This window comes from Pyrus communis, chromosome 1 (genome assembly GCF_041283825.1).
Source record: "Pyrus communis isolate YQ-2024b chromosome 1, ASM4128382v1, whole genome shotgun sequence".
Lineage (NCBI taxonomy): Eukaryota > Viridiplantae > Streptophyta > Magnoliopsida > Rosales > Rosaceae > Pyrus > Pyrus communis.
In genome coordinates this window covers 9,926,443-9,950,538 of record NC_142565.1, presented here as the reverse complement: position 1 = coordinate 9,950,538, position 24,096 = coordinate 9,926,443, and the positions used below count along the sequence as shown (strand labels likewise).

Genomic DNA, 24,096 nt, shown 5'->3' with positions numbered 1-24,096 from the left:
GCCACGTGTTCCAAAGGGGCCATAAAAGTTACCCTTTCATTTTGCATTTTTTCCGTTTTCTTTACAAGGAATATGGATTTTTATTTTTTCATATCCTATTAAAAGAAGACATATAACCACCGTGGGATGGTCTAGTTGATGATGAATAACATGTTTGTATTTCAGACGGTAAATTTTGGTTTTGATTACTACCTACTGGTGCTAGTAGATTGCACGATAATGACTAGAAAAAAAAATCTGAAATGTCTTTGTGAGTTTTTTTCGTCACACGAAAGGTGGACTGCAGTGGTGGGCTTCTGAAAAAGTGGAATGCAGTAACGAAGCCACTAGTTGGTCCTCATTCCAACTCCTCCTCAATTCAATTCCTCTCATTCTAATTACGGATTAGTAAACGAATCACTAGTGAATTAGTAAACACTTATATATACTCAGTACTTTTTTTAGTTCGATTTCAAAAAATTTAAGTAAACAGTTTCAATAGGAATTTAATTACAACTTCTTCTCAATTCAATTCATTTCATTCTGATTACGAATTAGTAAATAAGCCATTAGGGTTCCTAAGTCCTTAACCATTCCCTTAATTATTATTTGTTTGGGCAACAAAACCTTCGCTTAATTAAACTTATACTACACAAGTGAGGCATGAAATATTGCATTACTATTTAATGGTACATATGGCTAGGCAAGCGAGGCGTAGCAATGGACATCAAAGGGCAGGCCTTGGGCATCGTCATACCATAAACCTCTTGGGTATCAATATCTCCAGGCCTCAACCCTTCCGGTGGTGACCAATCAAAACAATGGAAAAGTCGAGCCAAAGCCATCAGAACCAGAGTCACTCCCAGCGGCGCGCCGGGGCACTTCCTCTTCCCGGCACTAAAAGGCAAGATCTTAAAATCGGCTCCGTGGCTAATCTCGACTCGGCTCCCGTCAGCCAGACAATGCCTCTCGGGCCTAAACTCGCCCACGTTGTCCCATATCTTGGTGTTCCGGCCCAGCCCATGAGTGTTGATGAAGACACGTGTCTTGGCGGGTATGTAGTAACCGTTGATCCATGTGGCGCGAAGGGATTCGTGCGGGATGAGGAAGGGGCCCGCTGGGTGCATGCGAAAGGTTTCGCGTACAACGCAACGTAGGTAGTTAAGGTGGGGGAGGTCCGATTCGTTGACCATTCGATTTTGACCAACAACTGAATCGAGCTCTTCTTGAATCTTGCGAAGTACACGTGGATGCTTGATCACCTCCGCCATTGCCCATTCGTTGGTCACGGCTGACGTATCAGTGGCAGCGGCTATCATATCCTAACAAACCCAACAATACATTTTCAATTAAAACTAAGGCAATAAACAAAATAAACAAAATATTAATACGAAGTGTGTTATGGTCAACTTCTCATGTGCACGAGCAATTGCTAATTATTGATTGACGTGTGACCCACATTTTATCATTAAGGATAAATTATTCTAGCATTCTATGGACGATTGATATTAACAAAATTCTTTCGACAATTTACGAAGTATTACCTGAATTAGAGCTTTGATTTCCACATCATCCATGTGTTGTTTCCCATCCTCACCGGGCAAAGACAATAACACATCAACAAAGTCCATTTCTCCTCCATCTTGCTCTCCATTTCCCCTCCCATTCTCCTCCTTTGCCCTCCTCCTATGTTCTTCAATAATCTTGGTGTGAAAATCATCCACTCTTTTCTCCACCTCCCTCATTTTCTTCTCACACCCGTAAGGGTCCACCCACCTCCAAATTGGCAAATAATCCCCCAAATATATCACCCCCAAAAGCCGAAACAACTCATGGGTTATGTGCATGAACTCCAAGGCCTCTTGTGGGCCTGCTGACCCAGCACCAAAATATTGCTTCCCAAGCAACATCCTAGTCACATTGTTCATAGAAAACCCACCCAACACCTCCCTTAAGTTCACTGCCTTACCCGTCTGGGATGCGGTCAAGACATCCCGAACGAGGTGTTGGGCCTCCTCGGCCCGGTGCTTCGCGAACGACTCGAGCCGCTTCGTCGTCAACAAGTGCTCCATGCATATCCGCCTCATTCGCTTCCATTGCGGGCCCAAAGGAGCGAGTGCCACGTCACCGCACCCATAGGCTAGATGAACTGCAGCTAGGGTTCTCGGCCTTGATGCAAAGACCTCATCTTGTTTGAGAAGTATTTCTCGGATTATATCTGGATCGTTGGTTGTGATTGCATCAATGCTCCCAAGTTTAAGGTATACCAAAGGCCCATACTTGATGCACAGACACGCCAGGTCCCTGTGGGGCAGTGAGCCCAACTGAAGAAGATTGCCTAAGATGGGCCATCTTGGTGGGCCCGGAGGAAGAAGGTTTTTGGTCTTGGGTGCAAATCTACATTTTAGCCATTGGTATATGATGCTAGTAAAAATAGATGCAAAAATAAAGGTTTTGAAATCCATCTAGGAAATTGAAATATGAAAAAACTTGAGATTATAGTTTGTGTATATATAAGGAAGGAATCAATGGGAAGGGAAAATGTTGGAGAACAAAATTTTTTAGGTCAAAGCATGCTCTTTACATGCGTATATGTTGGTAGTAGATAAGAGGTAGAAAAAAGGAGTGCCAAGAATATGAGCCTTTAAATTAGGTGAAAAATTGGGAGTTTAGGACTAATTAGGGAGTGTATTGGTAGCTTAAACTTTGTTGATGTGGAACACCTTTTTATATCTTTATAGGCATCTTCACGCGTAATGAAATTTTAAGCGTAATATGTGAAAATTTTTAACTGGGCAATGTGAAGAATGTGCGGTCATTGATCTTCACACGTGGGGTAATATGCTCTGATACGATATGACGTAACTCGTAACCCTTTGCATGTTTCTTAACTTTCCGATGTTAGACACACTTCACATCTTTACGATTACCTGATTATTCTTTCATTTAGGTATGAGGTCGGCAAACTTATGTCTTAAGGTCGTCAAGCACGAGTATATTTTCATGTTTTGTTCTTGGTTAAACTCTGCAAGTGAGTTGGTTATCGAACAAAAGCACTCATCCTACCCTGCCAATTGTTTGTGTATTGACGGTATATAATGTGATATGCCGATGTGCTACGAATTCACTTACGAACTTACTACTTATACTGTAAAATTATAACCATAACGAATATACACCACATGGCATGTTGAGTGAAGTATATTTAAACTAATTTGTGTACGTACAAGTTTTAATTCAAGTGATCTTGTACATTTGTAACTCCGTGAACTTATTTGAAAATACTTTTAAAATGACTGCAAACAATTTTAAAGACGAGAAAATGTTATTGGGTTCGAAAAACACTTGAAGTACATTCTGCAAGAAACACAGGTGCATCTTGCAAGAATAACTTTAAGTGCTTTTATAGGATTCACATGTAGTTTTCTAAGGATTAGTTTCAAAAATATTTTCACCTAAAACGCTTTTAGTCACTTTAAAAATACTTCCAAATGAGTCTTATATGTCATAACATGTTGTTTATAATCGCATAAAATTGTTCATAGATTGCTTATGAAGATATTAGGTGTTTATAATCACATAAAATTGTTTATCAAAACACAATTTATATGAGATTGCTTATGAAGATATTAGTGTAATATCATTATACCGTGTTCTAAAGTGACTTCAATGTGTAATAAAATAAAAACATTTGTAACAAAATCGCTTATGACGAAAGCTTTCTATCCCAACCGAGCCCAAAAAATTATACCGAAAGGAATGCGAATACTACTATTCACACATCCATTTTTACATCTCTCACATCCTTGTTAATTTTTTTTATTATTGATCTTCTTCAATTAATTTTACTCGACGATAAAAAAAAACTTTTTAGTGTCACAAGAAAAAAAGTGTTTGAATAGCCCTAACAAGGAATAATACCCTACCTCTGATATTTTAAGGCCCAACGGAGTCGTTTGACGCCGCCTGGCCCGTCTATCGGAGTCTGAACTCTCCACCTCCACTCCCCCCACTTAACCTCAAAAATCAAAATTCGTTCCTCTCAATTTCTCAGCAAAAATTTTCCCGAGAAAATTAGCAAGCAAAAATGGATTCTGACACTCGACGGAAAATCGAAGAAACGGTTCTGTGTATACTGAAGAAAACGAATTTGGAGGAGATGACCGAGTTCAAAGTCCGAGAGATGACCTCGGAGCAACTCGGAATTGAGCTATCGGATACGGAGCACAAGAGCTTCGTGCGAAGCGTGATCGAAAGTTTTCTGATGTCGGCCACGGAGCCCGAGGGGAACGCTGGGCAGGAGCCCATGGAGACGAATGTGCGAGAAGAGCAAGGCGCGAGGTTGAAGATGGAGGCGAGTGAGGACGGAGGCCGTCTAATTTGTAAGGTAAAACCCCAATTTTTGTGTTTGGTTACTGAGAAAGTGTGGGAAACGGAGGGAAAGTTTGAATCTTTATTAATCAGTTTTAGCATTTAGGTGAGTTTTTAGTAAAGTGAGGTGAATGTAACTATTTGGCTTAGTTGGTTTGAGGATTTACTGATTTTTACTCTCAAATGTGTGTAAAGGATTGAAATTTAGTGTTTTCTGGGTAAGTATTTGATTCATTTCTCTTTTTACGGGACGATATTCTAAACTACTCTAATTGAATAGGGTTTAGGGTTTCACACGCTACCGTGACCTACTGGCCTAACCGCCATCTACATTTGATTCATCTTTGAAAACATTTGTTTAGGTTTAGAACACTAGATTCTGGTAAGGTTTAAGGAAATATGCAGGCCAACAGTCAAGATAAATTGAGTTTTTGAAGTGGATACATTCATTGGATTAAGAAAATTCCGAGTTGTGTGTTTTCTTGTATTTTCATCATATCGTGTGTGTCTGTCTGTTTCGATTTCTGATCACAAGTTTTTTGTTTGATTAGCTGTCTAGCAGGAGAAGTGTGGTGATTAACGATTTCAAAGAGAGAACTTACGTGTCAATTAGAGATTTTTATCAAAAAGATGGAAAGCAAATTCGTGCTCCCAGAGGTGACCACCTTTCAGCTAAATGTTGCATCTAATTTAGCTGCGGTGAAACTGCTTTACATTTCTTCCCTGGTCTCATTGAAACAATTCATCATTTGCATCGGTCTCCTTGTTATTGATAAGAGATAAGTTTTTTAAATATTGAGTTGATTATTGTCCTAACAATATCCACTGCTTTGCTAGATCGCACACACGTATGTTCTGTGTTGAAATCCATTCTCCATACTTCTCTCTGCACGTCGCAAACGTGCACACATTGCAAAAGCTATTAGATTTGGGTTGGAATTAATGCCTTGTATATTTTTCTATTTCCAATGCTTTTGTTTCGGTAGTGAGTGTTGATAATATCTTTTCAGGAATTAGTTTGCCGGTCGAACAATGGGCAACGTTCAAAAAGAGCGTCCCTGCAATAGAGGAAGCCATTAAAAAGTTGGAGTCAAAGTTAAGGTGAGAGTAAACTGTTGATAAATTGAATAAATGTTAAATCCATTCTAATAAGTCTCTTCTCATATTCTGCTTTATCTTGAGCAAGTGGATTTGTAGGCTTCTCCTCGATAACTATTTTGTTGCTGTAAAATGGTTGACTGACTTCTAATAATACAAATGCAGATCTGAACTTGAGAGTAAACAAACTGAACATTGTAAGCAAGCTGAAGACACGTCTAATTCATTGAATGATTTTGCTCCTCAAGAACTTGCTACCGTTGAGACTAGCCGTTATGATGGGAAAAACTACCCATTCTGGGCGCAACAGATGGAGCTTCTGTTGAAGCAATTAAAGGTTAAATACGTGCTATTTCAGCCACGCCCAAGCAGTACACTTGGCCCGGAAGCAACTAATGAAGAAATTGCTCATTCAAAGGCTGCTGAACAGAAATGGGTGAATGATGATTTAGTTTGTCGTCGCAGAATCTTAAATGCTTTATCTGATGATCTGTTTTATCTTTACTCAAAGAAAACTATGACTGCTAGAGAACTGTGGGAAGATCTAAAACATATGTATCTCCTTGAGCAGTTTGGAACAGATAGAACTCTAGTTAAAAAGTACATCGAATTTGAGATGCTCGAAGGAAGACCAATTTTGGAGCAAGTTATGGAATTTAATAGAATTGCCGATTCCATTGTAAATTCTGGGATGACAGTTGAGGAAAAATTTCATGTCAGTGTCATCATCTCCAAACTCCCCCCATCTTGGAAGGATGTGTACATTAAGTTGTTGTGCGAGGAGCATCTACCTTTTTCAATGCTAATGGATCGTTTGAAGGTTGAAGAAGAGTCCCGTATTGGGGGTAACCAGAGAGTACCATTTAACCTGACGAGCAATCTGCCAGGGAAATCTGTACCGAGGCAAAGAGATAAGAAGCCACGAAGCATGCAATGGAAGAGGCCAGAAGTGGAGACAAATGGCAGAGTTATTTGCCATGCTTGTGGCAAGAAAGGGCACATTGCTTCACATTGTCGTTATCGTAGCAGGAAGGACGACTGGGAAGCTAATGATAAAAAGCACAAGGGAAATGGATCTTTGCCTGCAAGTGTGGAGGTCAACATGTCTGAGAAGGCAGATGACAGGGAAGCTAATGAGAAGCAGCATGACGGAAATGGATCTATGCGTACAAGCATGGAGTTCAACGTGTCTGAGAGGGCAGCGGAATAGCTAGTTTCCGTAGAGCTCCCCTCCCATCTCATTTTCACTAACAGCATTATTACCTTTTATAGAGTTGGCAGGTACAAAGTGTGTTATAGTTCCAAGGGCGGTCCTTGAGGGTTATGTTCTGTTGAATTTGATACAAGGTCCAAGTCTGCTTTAGAGGACATGTTCTTGTGTGCAAGGCTTTGAAATCGATTGTGATTTTGTACCGTACGCTCTTTTTCTTTCAAATTATTGTAAATGCATACCATTCTTTCCGAAAAGATTGTCGATTCAGGTGCTTGAGATTCATCGAGGTTTGATGTTGTAAATTCTTATATACATATTGTTTATACAGTGCTTCTCTAATAGGAACTCGTCTTCTGTCATGCGAGTGATTTTTATGATACTGAAGGGAAAAGAAAGTAGAAGTTGGAGCTTCAACGAAAAAAACAGAGTTACGAAAATGTACTTGAGATGCATCCAATCAGGCAAAAAATACCGACCTTCCTGAATGTATTATTCTTCATGCTAAAATTTCTAAGGTTACTACACAAACAAAACATGGCTTGAGGATGAAAACAGTACAGGCTCAAGCCAACCGATAAGCAACAGACGGAGAAAATCAACACACTATGCTGCTTTTCCATCGTGGCCTAAAAACCGACCAATCTGCCGATGCCTGCCATCTTGGCCATCATGCATCTGTTCTAACCAATACAAGAAAAAGTTAAGAGTAACATTCAGTCTAATGGCAAGTTCAAGACACCAATCATGGTGGTATAAATGGATAAATTTGCAACGACAGAAGCCCATGGATTATTTTACAGTTTTCAAGAGATCCTTCGGGGTAGTACCTGCGAAAAGGAAAATTCTCGGAATCACACTTTTCGTGCCAAGTTTGACTTAGCGAAGTCCAACAATTCTTGTTCTCTTTGCATATCTTCAGTAACATGTGTTCGCTTCAATTTCAGCTTCTTGATCATATCCTCAGTTTTGTCGTCGTTTACAGTCATACTAGGTTCTCCAGATTTTGCAAGAAACTTGATCTCTATATCTTTACTGAGAGTAGATAACATTTTTATAAGAAAAATCAGTATTTACCATTAGACGAAATTTTCAAGAGCTCTATTTTAATTCCAAACTAACCTGCTTCCCAGGATGAACACGCCACTCTTTTTAATAATCCCGCCATCTAAAGACAGTGCTCCATGATTTATGCATGGGAGAGCAAGAAGCATCTCCGCTCTGGTTCTGTACATTTGGAGGCGAGAAAGGAGACTATAGAATAGTGTCTCTCTCAGACCATGCCCACTGCTGGTAACATTAACCAAGTTATTGCTATCCAGATCGATCGTGTTCACTGCATAATCAAGAAAGCCATGCGGACACTCCCCATTTGGTAGCTGTGGTTTGGGAATATCAAGCTTCCTTTGCAGATCATCAGCTACAAACCCTCCAACATATGGACTAAAAACAAACAACACTTAGAATGTAATAAGTAATAGCAACTTGAAAGAAAAAATTGAACAGGTTTCTTGCCTCAATTCATCTAGACATATGACCAGAAACCGCCCTCTTATGCTCTTCCCCATAGAAGCTCCAAGACCATGTATGCCAGCGCTGGTGAGTATTGTCCCATCACCATCATACTTCTCTAGAACCATAACAGCTTCATTTGTCCTGCATACAATTGCTAGCATAGTTTCCAGTCCCAAGTATTCCGAGAGAAGCCTAATTCAAAGTTACAGGGAAGTGCATGTCAGACAACGTTGTAAATAATGGCCTTTATGGGTCAAAGATTAATCATAAAAGCAGGCCATTAGCTTTCAAGAGGCCTCATATGCACCCCACATACTAGTTTGGCATATAATTTGTTTGTTCTAAACAAGACCAATGGTTTTTTTAAAGGGAGTTTTGACGAAAAACCCGTGGTACTGTTCACTTTAATGAAAAACCACATTTTTACACTAAAAAGTCAAACCTAGTACTATTCACTTTACCTTTTATTTTGTCCTTATCGTTAAAATTCAAAATTTTCAAGCTATTTTCATTAGCTTTCCTTTTTTTAAATCAGAAATTATATGCAGGAATAAACTCAAAAATGCAACCTACTAACCCATTTCATGAAGCCTTTAATTTGGATGATCATTAAAGCCAATCAGGAAGTGTGATCTGAAGAAATTTTGACTTCATCCAGCGAAAACATTCTGTTTAATAATAGGGGTGTGCTATCCACACACCCCTTTTTACTTCTCACACACCTTTTGTTAATTTCCGTCCCTTGATCTTCTTCAATTCATCCGATCCGACGGCCGAAAATTAAAAAGATGTGGGAGAAGTAAAAAGGGGTGTGTGAATATCACACCCCTAATAATATTACCAGGAGAAAGGAATGGATAATAAGAAAATGTGACCTGCTAAGGTTGTCATCGTCGACTCTGCCAAGTGTGGCAACAATGCCAACAATACCCAGCACATCCTTTGTCAGAGCCAAATTCAAAGCCTGAGTTGCATGCTGTGATTCTAACAGTTTCAGCCTACACAATAAACCAGCCGCAGATTTTTCATGCCGCAATATTTGGTCTTCCTCCTCAGTAGCAGGACCATTTTCATTTGTTATTTCAATACCATTGGCAGACTGATGCTTAGCAAGACTCCCTGGAAAGACACGCGAGGTTTGGTAGTGTCATATCTAGAACATACTAGACATAAAAGAACAGAAGAATTTTGTAGAACACAGTAATGTCCTGCTAGTTTAACATACTCAATGTGACGAAACTTTAACCTTTTGATAAAATAAAAAGAATAGCCCTACCCGAAAGCATCATACTTCAAAATGCGATTTGGATGGATAAGTAGAAGGGGAGGGAGGGGGTTTACCTTGCAATTCCAGTATAGATTCACCTAAGCGGTTTATCTCATTCTGAAGGAACTTAATATTATCCTCGTGCCGCTTGATTTCTAGATTATTCTGAAGAATTTGAGAAATTAGTTGTTTTCAATTCAGCATATAGCAGAAGTTTGCAGCAATCATTTGTGCTTGTCCAACAATGACTCAAGCTTGAGGATCATATATATATATATATATATATATAGAGAGAGAGAGAGAGAGAGAGAGAGAGAGAGAATTGTTATTAGCACTCCAAAAATCTCATTTGTCACTCCAAACTTTCTATAATTAAAAAGAAAAATAAACTTATGAGAAGTGTAGAACGAGATTTTTGGAATGCTAATAATAATTCCCTATATATATATATATATAAGTACACAACTTTACATATCACAAATTCACATTACAATGCCACATGCTTACAACATGCTACCTTCCAAACTTGGCATTTGTTTAATACATTTACCATCTAACGGTCATATATGCAACCAAAACGAGGGAATATCATATCTAACCATATTTGACCGTTAGATGGTGAATGTATATATTTACCTTCCATTTGCTGACCATATAGCAGACGTTTGTAGCAATCACTTGTGCATATCCAACGACGACTCAAACTCAAGGATCAGTAACACAAATATACATACACACAAGTTTACATATCACAAATTCACATAACATTGCCACATTCTTACACCATGCTACCTTTCGGATTTGGCATTTATTTAATACATTTACCATTTAACGGTCATATATGCAACCAAAAAGAGAGAATATCATATCTGACCATATCTGACCGTTAGACGGTGAATGTATATATTCACCTTCCATTTGCTCACCAATATTCCATTTTTTTTTTTTTTTTTAATATTTAAACCAAAACCCATGCAATCAGACAATATTTCTGCTATTACATTCCAAATTTTATCTGGGTTTACTTACCATGTAAATAAATCACCTTACATTGTCCAAAAGATAACAAAATCAGTCAAATAAACGAATCCCAAACGAAAATGCTACTCTTACCATCTAGTTGTACCAGTTCTCCGATAAAGATAGGACCCACATAAGCATTGGCGGACCCTCTCTGGGTACGAATGATGGTACAATTAAGCATTACTCAATCCCAAATTTTGGAATTCTATGCACATTTATGTTTCAAATTGGCAAATACCCAGAAAATTTTTCTACCACGAGACCAATTACAGCTTAAAATTATAGTGAAACATTCTGGGCAGTTAAAAATCCAAAAACTACAGCTTTTACTTCAGTTCACAGTAAAAATTGAGAGTTTGTGCCGCAGCAAGCTTCAAGAGTGAAAGCAGTTGAGAAATGGGAAATAAGAGAAACAAAATGTGGCAGAGATATAACCTGGTGGTTCGGTTTATACATGCCGGCGGCGAAGAAGCTGACTGAGAGCGGCTCTCTGATTTTTGCTCTCTGGAGGTCTCGGGCAGATCAAAGCAGAATGGCAGCTTTGTGGGTTTTCTGGAACTTGGCATTTTTGTTAATATATCTGCCATATAAGGACGTTGTGAATTTTGCACTTCCTCCCACAATTTATATATTTTCAAATTTCCTTCAACATTTGGCTCTTTTTTTATTTTTTTTATTTATTTTTTATTTTTATAAATAACGTTTTGGAGTTTTTTTATTTTTTGTTTTTTTAGGAGAACAGTTTAGGGTTTTGTGCTTTCAAAAAATAGTTTAGGGTTTAGTATTCATGAAAAGCTACAGATACAATATTCATACAGAGGAAGAGCATTATTTTAAAGAAAAAATACTCGCAAACAAAGGTCTGTAAACAATGCTAATAGAGACAGACGATCTAGAAAAATCAATGCATCCATTGCTGCAAGATCATGTCACAGATTAAAACGCTCAAGTCAATGAATTTAGTGATCATTAGAGCTTATTAATGTAAGAATAAGTATGGTTTAAGAGTATTTGCTTCGAACAAGTATCGTTTATTAACTTTCGAGTTTTGATGGAGTTTAAACGTGCGAGCAAAACTTAAATGCTCTGTAATAAATGAGATTCTAAAATCAAAATAAGTAAAAGACAATGATAGAACACTTAATTGCATCACAATTGTTCCCACAATGCTTTTGTTGTTTCCCTTAAAACTCTGTTTTCACAATTTAGCCATCTTTTATTTTACTTCTTGTTCCAGCGATTGTTAAGGTACTTCAACTTGCAGTGTTGTCTCCCATTAAGTAGTTTAAAACTTTGGCCAATTCAAGAATCTCCAAATATAACCACTTAGTACTACGGTCTAGTGGTAATTCTCTTCAGTGTGAGGTTTTAAGTTCGATTCTCACCAAAGGCGGATATGAATAACATTATTACTAGGCCATTGTGAAACTATAACACCGCCCCCCCCCCCCCCCCCCAAAAAAAAAATCTTTAGTATAGATAATATCATTTGTTAAAAAATAAAAATAAAAGTAAGAAAATTTCCAAATATAAGTTTATTTTCAACTCCTTTAATCATGTCATAACTAATTGCAACATTTGTCTCCGAATGCCTATGGGCCCTACCCTATGATTGGACCAGGTTTTATTTGACCCTTTCCAAAATGGGTAGGGCTTGGACTCTGCATATTGAGCCATGGGTCGGCCTCATAGGTTCGAGTTGAATTGGGCCTTCAGCTAAGCTTGGGCTTTACAAATTTCATAAAGGGTCAGTCCGGCCTGGCCAATTTTACTCTTAGAGCCAAAATGTTTAGGGTCGGGCAAGGCAAGGGACGCTACTTCTCAGGCCCAGGCCGCCCATAGCTTCTAATCTTATAGTTGGGCCCAAAGCATTTTACAGGCTCATAACTTCTTTCATGGGTGGTCAGTTCAATTTAGAAAATGCAATGGTCGTTTGAACAATCTCTTCATGGCTCCAAACTTTTGTCGCTTTACTCAACCGACTCTTTGAAATTCAAAAGCTCGGCCTAGTCTAATCCTAATAAGGTCGTAACTCTTACCAAAGAGAGTAATTTCTATGGTTCGTGTATACTATCATCGTGATGTTTGTTATAAAGATGTTTCGACCTATCAATAATACAACATTATAGCATCGCACGAGATGCTAATGTGTCCTCTTTATGAGAGAACTCAAAATGCGTATCTTTTTGGGGTCAATTTTATCCTTGTTTAGTTTGAAAGAAAATTGGTATTTTCCATTTTGTATTTAAGTGTTTAGTATTTTAAGTATAATCAAGATAATGATATTTTTTTTATTTTTCAGACCGTGGAAACAGTTCAAACACGCTAACGGGCAGATAAGTAAAAAAGTATGAAACTTGCTTGTCAAATTTCAACTTAGTTGCTAAGTAAAAGTCTGGATGAAATCAGTCAAAATCTTCAATATCTTTGAAATATTTGGTAGCCCTTTCTTTATTCCTCTCAACCAATTGCCTTGTGGACCAGTGGTAGGCATGCATGCATTTGACTATTGAATTCAAGCTACAAGTTATCGTGAGAATATAATCTACGACTATGCAGGACACATATGACGGCATTGAGTAGGTTCCATTTGTTTTTATCAAGTGGAACCACATAATTAGGAGGAAAACTTGCCATTTACGGGTTTCTGAAATCCTAATCGTTCTTTCTACTCAAGTGATGATAGTGATAGAGAGTGATAACGAGAAGATCAGTGCAACTTCGACACTATGAGATTGATAGACAGATGAGTTGTATGAATCGTTTCACGTAAGTTTTCACAAGTTCATGCAACTCCACTCTCCCAGACCTCGTCACGTAATGTGAGTGATACATAAGGGAGTTGCATGCATAATCCCGTCCCTACACAAACTACTTCAAACAAATGCACTTAACCAGCATGCATGCACCACGATCTTCACATGACATGCACTGCCTCTTAAATGCTCTAAAAATGCTACAAGCACACCACAAACGACATGCTTTTGTTATTTTGGAACTTTCAATACATTTGAGGGAGCCAGAGAAGCAAGTTCCAAAATTGGGGCAAACACTGCAAAGGCCAAAGAGAAATGGGCACAAAAGGAAATGCCTAAACAACACATGGGCGGTTGGACTTCTTGTAAATCCTCCACTTTTGGCCACATGTTTTTAGTATTTTTGCATTTTGCAACCATACATATTACATATCTATATATTATTATATATAAAGCAGAACAAGTTAGGCACATAAAAGCACAAAAGTGGGCAGGGGTGTGTCTCTGTTTTAGGGTTCAAATTTAACCAAATTCCTAACCCTAACCATGGAAGATGGCATTTAATATTGTAGTGAAAAAGAAACACACTTTAATATCTGTTTTGAAAGAAAAAAAAAATCTCGTGAACTTCACTATTATCATTGCACCTAACTGTTAGATTGTTTGAGCGTTTCTCATTAAAATTATTTGTTCTCGACGTGATTAGTCACAATGTTTGAAAATTTTATTGTGCTCCTGTGTATGACATTGCATCAAAGTAATGCATGATTGAATGTGCAATTCAGAAGCTAAACAACAAGAATGCAACGACTAAACATTCGAAATAGATACTACAAACCAGTAGCGCACAAAAAATTCCCCTTGATGTCATTGTTATTGCTTTTTCTCTAAGTTTTCTTTTAACTCTTCATAGTCCGTGGCCTTTTTTTCAGCACACGTGGAGCACATGCCTTCTGTCAAAATCTGCTTCACTGGTCACTGCCCACTGGTCAAGCCAATTGTAGAATTCAGATACCATTTGGACCACATTGTTCTATTACTCTTGAGACCCAAGTGACTTTTATTCTTTTACTCATCTAAGTTTTTTTGCTAATTATGTATGCTGATTTATTGGATCCATGGCCCCAATTTTCTTGCTTTTTTGCTCCTCAAATTCTTTTATGGTAAAGGTTTAGACACCTCAATTGCTTTATAGAAAGTAGAAGTGTGAAAAGGGATGGCCTAAATTTGGAGGACATGATCTATTCCTTTGCTCCTTTTCATGTGCATTTATGCAAATCTCACTTCGACTTGCCGATAACAAGGTTCTATTATGTTTCGATGTATTTAGCAGTTAAAATCTTTGATATTGGACTCTACATCAAATATTTAACAATAAAAAAATATCAGTGTATAATATACTCGTAAGCATACTAAAAAATCCCTACCAAGGAAAGTGAGAAAAAATGAGAAACTAAATCTAAGAATGTTCCTACATTTTGTTAATGCAGTTGCATCCAGTAGATTCAATTTGCAAAATACAAATCAAAACCACCGTCATCCAACAACCAAACTAAAAGCGGTTAAGCACTAGCTAGCATTCATCTTTGCACCGGAAATTCTGTGTTCAAATTGACCCACCATTCTCCCAACATTGGTGGGCCAGATATTAAAAACTACATAAGTAAAACGCTGAAAATAAGTACGAAAACAGTTGAGTAGCTGCCCCTTGTGAAAAGCGTGTTGAGGTACCTACCCGTGACAGCAGTTACAATTGCAGGAACAAACAAGGAAAATGTGAACAAGTGCTGTGAAGGCACCACACCAATGCCATGTGATCTCAATTATGCAAGTACGAAACATATGCATACCAAGAGTCCACCTCTGCTCTTGTCCCTCAACCACAAGACTACACACGTATTGTCACATCCCCACCAATTGACAATTCTAATTTGAAGACTTTTTTCTACATGTTGAAAAATTCGCATAGGAAATCACATGGCACAAGGGAACATGCGTCTATTTTTTTTCCCGTTGAAAAATCTCCCAAAATCAACTCCGCCCCCACGGAAACGGCAAAAATCTGAAGTGTAACCGGATATTTATCTTTCTTTCCGTATCTCTCAAATCAAGTTATTTGTCAACTCATCACGAGAAGAGAGAGATACTGACAGGGGGTAGATAATGGGTTACAATCTCCATGCAGAAAACAAGGTAACCCAAAATTTGGAAGAAGAGCAAGAAGAAAGTAAACTAGTTCTAAGTTTCAGATGCGTTCAACCAAGAATTTTTATGGAGAAGCCCTCAAAACTTTCTATCACAGTTACTCATCGTATCGATTCACAGTTCAAAAGGGAAAGGAAAATGAAAGAGAGGGCCAAAAGCCTAAACAAGATAACTGAATTCAAACGTCGAATCTGGGTAAGAATTCATCTAATCCTCCTCAGACAACAGAAGAATATACTGCATATACATATATATATCGACGATATCATCCAGTAAAAAAAACAGTAGTGATGATGGATGGTAAGAATGCAAATGGAGAGAAAGCAATGAAACTAAGATTTAAGAAACAAAATAATCTATCAGTTTCTTCATAACCAACAATTTGAGGGTCGGTTAAACTTACAAATGTAATCGAACTTGCATGAATACTTATCATAAACTATGTATGCTATAAAATAATCACAGAGATTTTGCTCCCCTACTTGGTCATTAGGTAGTTATTTGTCTCTAATTCTAGCTAGCAATGCGTTTCCTTTTCGGATTCCCTGCTGTATATCAAAAACATCTGAAGAAACTCTTAAATGCGTTCTTTCAGTACTATACCTATGGACTATGTTAACTGCAGTGCGCGCACTACCCGACTGATGACAATGACTGTAACGAGTTGGATTCCCGGGAAAATGCTGCAATCAACTTCTCCTTCGTCAACCGCTCCGATCCTTGAGACTTGACAACAAATGTATGGAGCACAGTGTCGTCTGCTGCTGCAAGTTTTGACTCAACAACCGTGATTTGTGCCTCTTTGAATGCTTCGACGACTCTTGATGCAGGGTGTGAATCCAAAGGGCAGCTCACCCTTACAATAACCTCGTCATTAACAGCTTGAATATCAACCTCAGGTGCCTGGTTCTGAATTTCCATACCTGAGCTAGCCCCCAAGGCTGAAGCGTCTCTTGAAGTGCCCCCGAGGTTCTCCCTCTCTGCTTCCATGACTTTAAGCTTCGCCTGGAGCTCGTTGATGTAAGCAATGGCATCTCCCAACAAGGATGCTTTGTCCATCTTGGATATATTGGGCACAACAGCTCTTAAAGCATAAAACCGCTGGTTTAGCTTCTCCCGCCGCTGCCTCTCTGCCTCCACATGATTGAGTGGCTCTTCTCTTCCATTTGCAGGCTTCCTACCCCTTTTCCGTGGCCTCCTTTCATCAGCTGTGCCTGGCTGGTCTTCCTTGCATGGAGCTTCAGCGTCTGAATTTTCAGAATCCACACCAATGGGCCGGGGAGCCACAGAAGGCCTTGAAGTGGCCCCTGAAAAGTCGATTTGCATCGGCACCTGCTTCTGTGGTTGATAATGGTTATGACGAAAATCATCCCTGACCCCATCGACAAGCTCCTGTAGATTATTCACCGGACTTTGAGAAGCATACATCTCAGTTGGGCTCCCCTGTTTCACATCATGATTGTGCGGCCAATTCGAACCATGAATACCATTTCGAGGACTTGAAAATGCAATCCTATTCCCATTTGAGTACACATCCCAGGGCCTCTCCTCCAACTTTCTAACAGCAAGTTTTTCTCTATAACGAGGCCGAACTGAGTTTCCTGAGTTCAAATCTTGCCCGAAAATCTTGGGAACTGCTTCCCCTCTCTCCACAGGGCTCAGATTAGTTAGGTGGACATTTTCATCTCTCCTCCTTCCAATCATCGGCACACCTGCCACTGGCTTAGCCCTCATGTGTGAGGTAGAGAACAGTGACCTTATGGACTGCAACAACTCTAAACGCTCCCCTATGCATCTCACTGAACCCAATTCAACTACACCAACATCTGTTGGGACTAAAACAATGGTCTGAATTCCAGCAGACTTAGCAAGAAACGATCGAACGCAATACTCCGACCCTGATTTCAACAAGTCCAAGAGCCAGACATGCTCCCCAGATGCAAAGCACTTGCCAGGACCCTCCTCTCCTCTTGGAAACGAAAAATACATGGACGCAAGCAAGAACATCTCCATATCGGTGACTCGGTCTAATCCAAGAGCACCATTATACTCATCTGAGCTCCCAAACAAATTGTGCAACTTTTGCAGCACTATCTTCCTCATCCTCTGCTGGGTCCCATCATCAAGCCTAAGACCGAGAATCCTCGTGGTTTCGGACACTTCACCTTCCTTAGGTTCTCTACAAGAACCATCACCCCAACACAGAACCCAATCCCCAGACTTGGACCTAGAAATCTGCCAGAAAATGGCATAATTCCAGCTAAAATTCGATGCATTCGGACGCTCCACGAGATCCGAGAGCTTGTTGTGCAAATTCTCATCAGTCCCTATACCCATACATGAATTCTCATTCGAGGAAACCGCGCTCGAAATCAAGTAATCGAAAGCTCTGGTTCCTAAAACTGCAGCAACCATGGCTTTATCTTCATCATCCCAAACCCCTCCTCCTAAACCCATCTCAATCTTCATCTCCAAAATCCAGAAAAATCAACCACCCTATAAAAATCGAGCTAAAATTTTCACACCCCAGATCAAATCTCAGCCCCAAATACCCCCTAAACCATGAAAAATCCCGACTTTTTTTTACTAAAACCAAAACTTTATACATTCAACCAAATCAAACACTCCCACCAGGACTACAATTTCAAATCTCAAAAGCCGATAATTCTAAGTAAAAAGCAAAACCCAGAAAAAATACAACAAAATAAATCCAGAAAACACAAAGGGTTAGGAAAAAACTACACACACCAGCTTCTGCAAAACAAATGAGATCATGAGGAGATGATTGCGCAAGGCAGCGAAGAAAGAAGAGTGTTGGGCACAGCAACCATTCCCGGAAAGTGAGAGAAAAAACAAAAATTTTCCCGGAAACCAAACAGGCAGCGATGTCACGAACAATAACGACAGCCCAGAAAAAATACCATAAAAAAAGGTTCGGCCTTTGGTTTGTGTAAAAGCAAAAGTGTGGTGGTTAGAGAGAGAGAGAGAGAGAGAGAGAATTAGAAACTGGGTTTTGCAACGTTTGATTTCTGTTTTCTTTGTTGTTGGACTCTCTTCCTCCTAAATCCTAACAGCACGAGTGAACCGTGGTTAAAAGCTTAAGCTCTGAATTGGGGTTAATTTTGAACCGTGGTTGAAGCTTTCGGTTTCAGGGATTGAGAAGTAGTCGGCAGATATTCTTTTGTGTGTGTATGTTTGACAAATGAGAAGCACATGCAAAAGAATGGGAAATTTGAAAATAAATAAAAATTAAGATTTCTGGTAGAATTAAAGTCACGCTTTTAAGTTGTATTAATCATAATTAAAAGTTAATATGAAATTACTGATATAATTGCAAGCGACGACTTCATATCAACTTTCGATTTATCTATTTTGAACTTTGAGGGTATATTAATACTTTTTCTTTTTATCAACTTTTAGTTATTAATATCAAAACTCAAAAAGTGTGGCTATATTTTATATGATGTTCAAATTTTTGTTATATTTCTAATTTACAAAAACAAGCTTATTATACTTATTTGCGTTTTGGTCTAATAATATATCGTTTTTAACAAAAAATTATTCAATTGTAACATGTCTATTAAAATCCGTTTTATATAAGTCATTTTGTTTATAATTAAAGGACTTAAAGCTAATCTATTTATATTTACAATTATCTCATGTAATTAATTATGGTAAGTTTAGTTACTAACAGCTTTTAATTTCTTTGTCCAAAGGAAAAAACACGATAGAAATGATTGAGCTTTCGAAAGGAAAATGTTTGATCTTTCTAAATAATCTACATATATTGTTTTACTATTATTATATGAGATAAGACCTGAGAGAAAGACATTTGAACTTACTGCTTGTTTTATATTTGTTGTTTTACTATTGATATTTATATCTCGTGATTTATTTTCGTGATAGTGTTTGCACATGCTTACTACTTATATTAAATTAGTTATTTACTAGTGATATTCTTATCTCATTATATATGAAATAAATTCATGCAGAAAACAAAGACGTTTGAGCTTACTACTTATTCTATATTTGTTGTTTTACGACTGATATTCTTGCCTCGTAATCCACTGCAATAGGACTAATCAAAAACCAAGTAATCAACGACATGTTGGACAAACCAATATGTATGTTGAACTAAGACGTTTGAGCTTATAATTTATTATATATTTGTTGATTTATTATTTGATATTCTTACCTTGTAGTGCACCGTCATGAAATTTTATACACGTGACTTCGTGATCCAACGGTTAAGATAAACCTGAATCGAAACTTATTTTCCATATTAATCTGATTGTTTTACCATTGTCAATCTTGTAATTCAGGATTTACTGACTTCTAGGTACTTACCAATATGCCAATAGGTTTAATTTATATCATAGATTAAACATTAGTTTTCAAAAATTATTATTATTATTATTTGAAAGAGTGAATTGTAGCAATGGTCCATCAACTTTAATCAAATTGGAGCAATGGTCCCTCAATTAAAAATCTATTACTATTGGTCACTCAACTCATCAAAATGTGTGGCTATAGTAATTTTCGTCAACTTCGTCAAAATTTTGTTAAACTACAATTGGGAGCCCTTAACTTAACTATGGTCTTTTTCGTCAACTTTGTCAGAATTTTGTCAAAATGAGTTATGTTGGAATGACCTTTGCTACAACTGGGTTAAAGTTGAAGGACCATTTCTCCAGTTGGATTAAAGTTGAGGGACCAATGGTAATGGATTTTTAGTTAAGGGACCATGAATGCACGTTTTGATGAGTTGAGGGATCAATGGTAATGGATTTTTAGTTGAGGGATCGTTGCTCCAATTGAGTTAAAGTTAAGGGACCACTATTACAATTTACTCTATTTGAAAAGAAAAAAAAAAAAAAGACAACTGGTGAACCACGATTATCTATCTCTTCTGAGTTTGAATGAGATTAGTTGGGAATTGCACTATACATGTGATCACAATCACGCAAATTCACGGCTTACAAAATATCAAACCCACACCTCCAGTTTTTTCTTTTTAAAAAGATGTTGTTCACACTTTTCTACTGAGTCAATTGTCGTGGTTAGTGTTAAACCATTGATTAGAAAAACATTTTTGGAGGTTGAAGAAGGTGATTGTGGTTTAAAATTTTGGTCACCTTCCGTTATTAATTTAAAATTGGGAAATAAAAAAATTATGGTTTAAAAGATTTCTGCAGATATGAAACGAATAAGGTGGAAAGTTTCAATCGCATTAGGAGTCTTTGTCTTAAGTAACATCATGCTTTTCTTTTTTTTCATAAAACACAAATGAATAAATTCATCATGTTGAAAGTCCTTACGTCCTTAGCTTAACATAGACGTGTCTACATTATCAAAACAAATAAATTATTAGAGCCACTCATTAAAATTTGTAGACATAATATAAGTTACAAAACTAAATTTAACCTAGATAATAGTTAAGGATTTTGGACTTGAGATCCAATAGACAGTTTAATTATCGTGTAATATTTCAAGATGTAATGAAGAGCGACAAAATAGAACGAAAAGGTATTATCATTTTTTACTTTGAAATTAATTGATATAAGTACATGTTGAGAATATCTATGGCACAAATTGAAAAGAGAGTGACATTACACATGCTTATACGTAGTTGGGTTATTCGTCATATAGCCTTGGTTTTGTGGTGGAAGCTCAACTGTTTTCATAGTATCAGAGCAGGTTGTCGCGTGTATGAAGATCAATGGCCACACATGCTCCACAACACTCAATTTATGTTGTCCACGTACTAAACTTGAAAGTTCGGACACATGAGAGGCTTGTTGAGAAAATCAATTCCATATCAAAGAAAAGAAAAACATCACATAAGTTTATAAGTAGTTAGGCATGAAACTCAACTTTCTTTAATATCAATTTTTTTTTTTTTTTTTTTTTTGTAAAAACTTTCTTTAATATCATAGGTAAACTATTTTTAAGGAAAAAAGTGGGGTGTGTGATGACAATGTTGTCTCCTCCAATGCGATTAAATTATCTTCACTCATGTGCTTAATAGTTCTTAGTGGGGTACATCAAGAAAGTTAAAGGAGGTTGACGCGTGTAGGTCCCCCAAGACATGAACAACACAAGAAAATTACCTCTACCTTATTATTTAAGTCAATTCTCGTGCGATATTATATAATATTGTGTCAAAAATATAAAATAACAAAGATGTTATGGAGAATCCCACTATTAAAAGAGTCTCATTAACATTTCTCATTACAAAAAGAAAGCCTAATCCAACAGTGGAAAAACCAACGCACGGACCCCCGAAACCTTATAAAATTATAGTCTTCCATCCACCCCAAGCAATGACTATTCTCATGATGCACATTTCTTAAAGAGGACCCATTACCTTATTCGCACATGTTGATAGTTGGGGGACAGTAGATTGATTTTTCAAAGCAGACATTGTTCGTTGTTTTGATTGGTTTTTTAACTAAAATGATCTTTGAAATTGAAAAAAAAATATATTTACTTTAGTGAAGTGGTTCTTGAGTTTGTCTATTGTCAATCATTTTGTTTATAAAAATCTTCGCTAAATGGAAATGCGAGTGGATGGTTTGATTAGACAAAGATACAATCAATTAACAAAGATTTTAAACGGAGGGACCAAAATAGTTGTCGATGAACACTCAATAACCATTTGTATCGACTTTCAATCTCAAAAATCAAAGTGAGAAGTTATGTTAATATCAAAGACTATTTTTACAAAAAACAAAATCATTGGATTGTGTTTCGTGATTGGGCATCAGATATTCATAATGATTTCTTTTATATGTTTAAGGTGAATGAGGATCCTCTTTGTGAGAATTCCAAAGATCCTCCAATCACATCCATTTATTGTACATCATGCGATCAGTTTTCGTCATGTACTGTTTATATTTAATTTTAAATAAAAAAAAATTTACAATGATTTCTAACCACAAGATGTACAATGAGCGTATGTGATTAGAAAATCTCTAAAATCTTCACAAAGATGATCCAAAGAGGATCCTCTCGATTGAGGTTATAAGATTTATTAAGATTAGGAGGCACAATAATGACGTTGGTGGGCCTTAATTAAGTAGAATCAAAGGAAGATGAAAATTGAAAGCGATTCTTAGCTAAATACCTTAATGATGGGTTTATTGTCACTGTTTCTCCTCTTCTTTTTACACAATAGACCCGTCACAATAATTTGATATCAAATACGTAATTTACAAAACTCGATTCTACAGTTTTTACTCCGAAATCTCACAGAAAATCAATTCCACATTCTTTATGGTTCTAATACAAATGCACCTTAATGTAGTGTAGAGGAATTTATTAGGGTGTACCAAACAATTAAAGGAGACAGCATGAGTACTACTGTACTGTGATTTTTTGCTACCGAACCATGGTGGCTAGGGTTTGCCTTGTAGGCTTAGAGCCAAACTCAACCATGCAACCAATCACTTAGTTACAATCTTACATTACTGGATTCAGCATAATGTCATGTGAACTGGAGACAATTAATTAGCTTATTAGGGTTAAACGAGTTTTATTTTATTTAAAAAATTTATTATTATTACAAAAGGGGAAAGGCTTTGAAACTGTTACATTAGAAGAGGAGGAGTTTCGAATCCATAATGCATAGGCAAAAATCGAACATTCTATTTACTAGGATATTGAACCACATACAAGATGTGACATCCCACATCGCCCAGGGGAGTGATCCTTAAATGTATATTCTCATCCTTACCTAGCACAAGGCCTTTTGGGAGCTCACTGGCTTCGGGTTCCGTAGGAACTCCGAAGTTAAGCGAGAAGGGGGCTAGAACACTCCCAGGATGGGTGACCCACTGGGAAGTTGCTCGTGAGTTCCCAAAAACAAAACCGTGAGGGAATGGTAAGCCCAAAGCGGACAATATCGTGCTACGGTGGTGGAGCGGGCCCGGGAAGTGATCCGCCCAGGGCCGGGATATGACAATTTGGTATCAGAGCCTAACCCTGGTCGTGGTGTGCCGACGAGGACGTCGGGCCCCTAAGGGAGGTGGATTGTGACATCCCACATCGCCCAGGGGAGTGATCCTTAAATGTATATTCCCATCCTTACCTAGCACAAGGCCTTTTGGGAGCTCACTGGCTTCGGGTTCCGTAGGAACTCCGAAGTTAAGCGAGAAGGGGGCTAAAACACTTCCAGGATGGGTGACCCACTGGGAAGTTGCTCGTGAGTTCCCAAAAACAAAACCGTGAGGGAATGGTAAGCCCAAAGCGGACAATATCGTGCTACAATGGTGGAGCGGGGCCGGGAAGTGATCCGCCCCAGGCCGGGATGTGACACAAGAGTTAAATGAGTTTTAATTCAAAAGTCCATGAATAAAATAGGTGTGTTTTTAATGCCACGTAGGGTTTGACTACATTATTATGTATTTAATATACTTATCATCTTGACGGTCAAATAATTAACTATATATATATTCACAAAAATTATATACGACCATCAGATAATAATTGTATCTAACATATGCAAATGTTGTAGGTAATTAAATACTGAGTGTTTTAGATGTTAAGTCTTGAGTTTCATAATTGCTTAAATCTTTTTTTTTTTTTTTTTTTTTTTTGTCAAAAGATAAATTTTGTTATATTAAGTCTTGAGTATCATAATTGTTTAAAAATCTTTTGTTTTGTTTTTTTTT

The 24,096-nt window shown here is 37.6% G+C and overlaps 3 protein-coding genes and 1 pseudogene across 6 annotated transcripts; 1 reads left to right on the top strand and 3 right to left on the bottom strand.

Annotated features, from left to right (window-relative positions):
* Positions 1–379: 379 nt before the first annotated feature.
* CYP703A2 (cytochrome P450, family 703, subfamily A, polypeptide 2) lies at positions 380–2,462 on the bottom strand. Its single transcript, XM_068458798.2, has 2 exons — positions 1,524–2,462; positions 380–1,301 (listed from the first exon to the last, which is right to left on the bottom strand). Exons 1-2 carry the CDS (start codon positions 2,442–2,444, stop codon positions 663–665), a joined length of 1,560 nt encoding a protein of 519 aa, XP_068314899.2. The 5' UTR covers positions 2,445–2,462; the 3' UTR covers positions 380–662.
* A 1,427-nt stretch (positions 2,463–3,889) lies between these two features.
* Positions 3,890–6,915, top strand: LOC137720927 (zinc knuckle (CCHC-type) family protein). Its single transcript, XM_068460047.2, has 4 exons — positions 3,890–4,366; positions 4,902–5,007; positions 5,361–5,451; positions 5,614–6,915. Exons 1-4 carry the CDS (start codon positions 4,067–4,069, stop codon positions 6,656–6,658), a joined length of 1,542 nt encoding a protein of 513 aa, XP_068316148.2. The 5' UTR covers positions 3,890–4,066; the 3' UTR covers positions 6,659–6,915.
* Positions 6,916–7,089: 174 nt separating this feature from the next.
* Positions 7,090–11,049, bottom strand: LOC137721459 (protein DEFECTIVE IN MERISTEM SILENCING 3-like). 3 transcript variants are annotated; one of them, XM_068460555.2, is made up of 7 exons: positions 10,899–11,049; positions 9,515–9,605; positions 9,049–9,292; positions 8,174–8,365; positions 7,781–8,101; positions 7,489–7,693; positions 7,090–7,336 (listed from the first exon to the last, which is right to left on the bottom strand). In XM_068460555.2, exons 1-6 carry the CDS (start codon positions 10,917–10,919, stop codon positions 7,513–7,515), a joined length of 1,050 nt encoding a protein of 349 aa, XP_068316656.2. In that variant the 5' UTR covers positions 10,920–11,049; the 3' UTR covers positions 7,090–7,336; positions 7,489–7,512. The 3 variants fall into 3 exon arrangements, with proteins under 3 accessions (XP_068316656.2, XP_088552732.1, XP_088552729.1); XM_088696606.1 differs by having other exon boundaries at positions 10,077–11,024; XM_088696603.1 differs by having other exon boundaries at positions 7,219–7,341.
* A 4,688-nt stretch (positions 11,050–15,737) lies between these two features.
* Positions 15,738–18,593, bottom strand: LOC137720369 (transcription factor MTB1 pseudogene; annotated as a pseudogene). Its single transcript, XR_015964048.1, has one exon. The product of XR_015964048.1 is annotated as a transcription factor MTB1 pseudogene (transcript).
* Between the last annotated feature and the right edge of the window lie 5,503 nt (positions 18,594–24,096).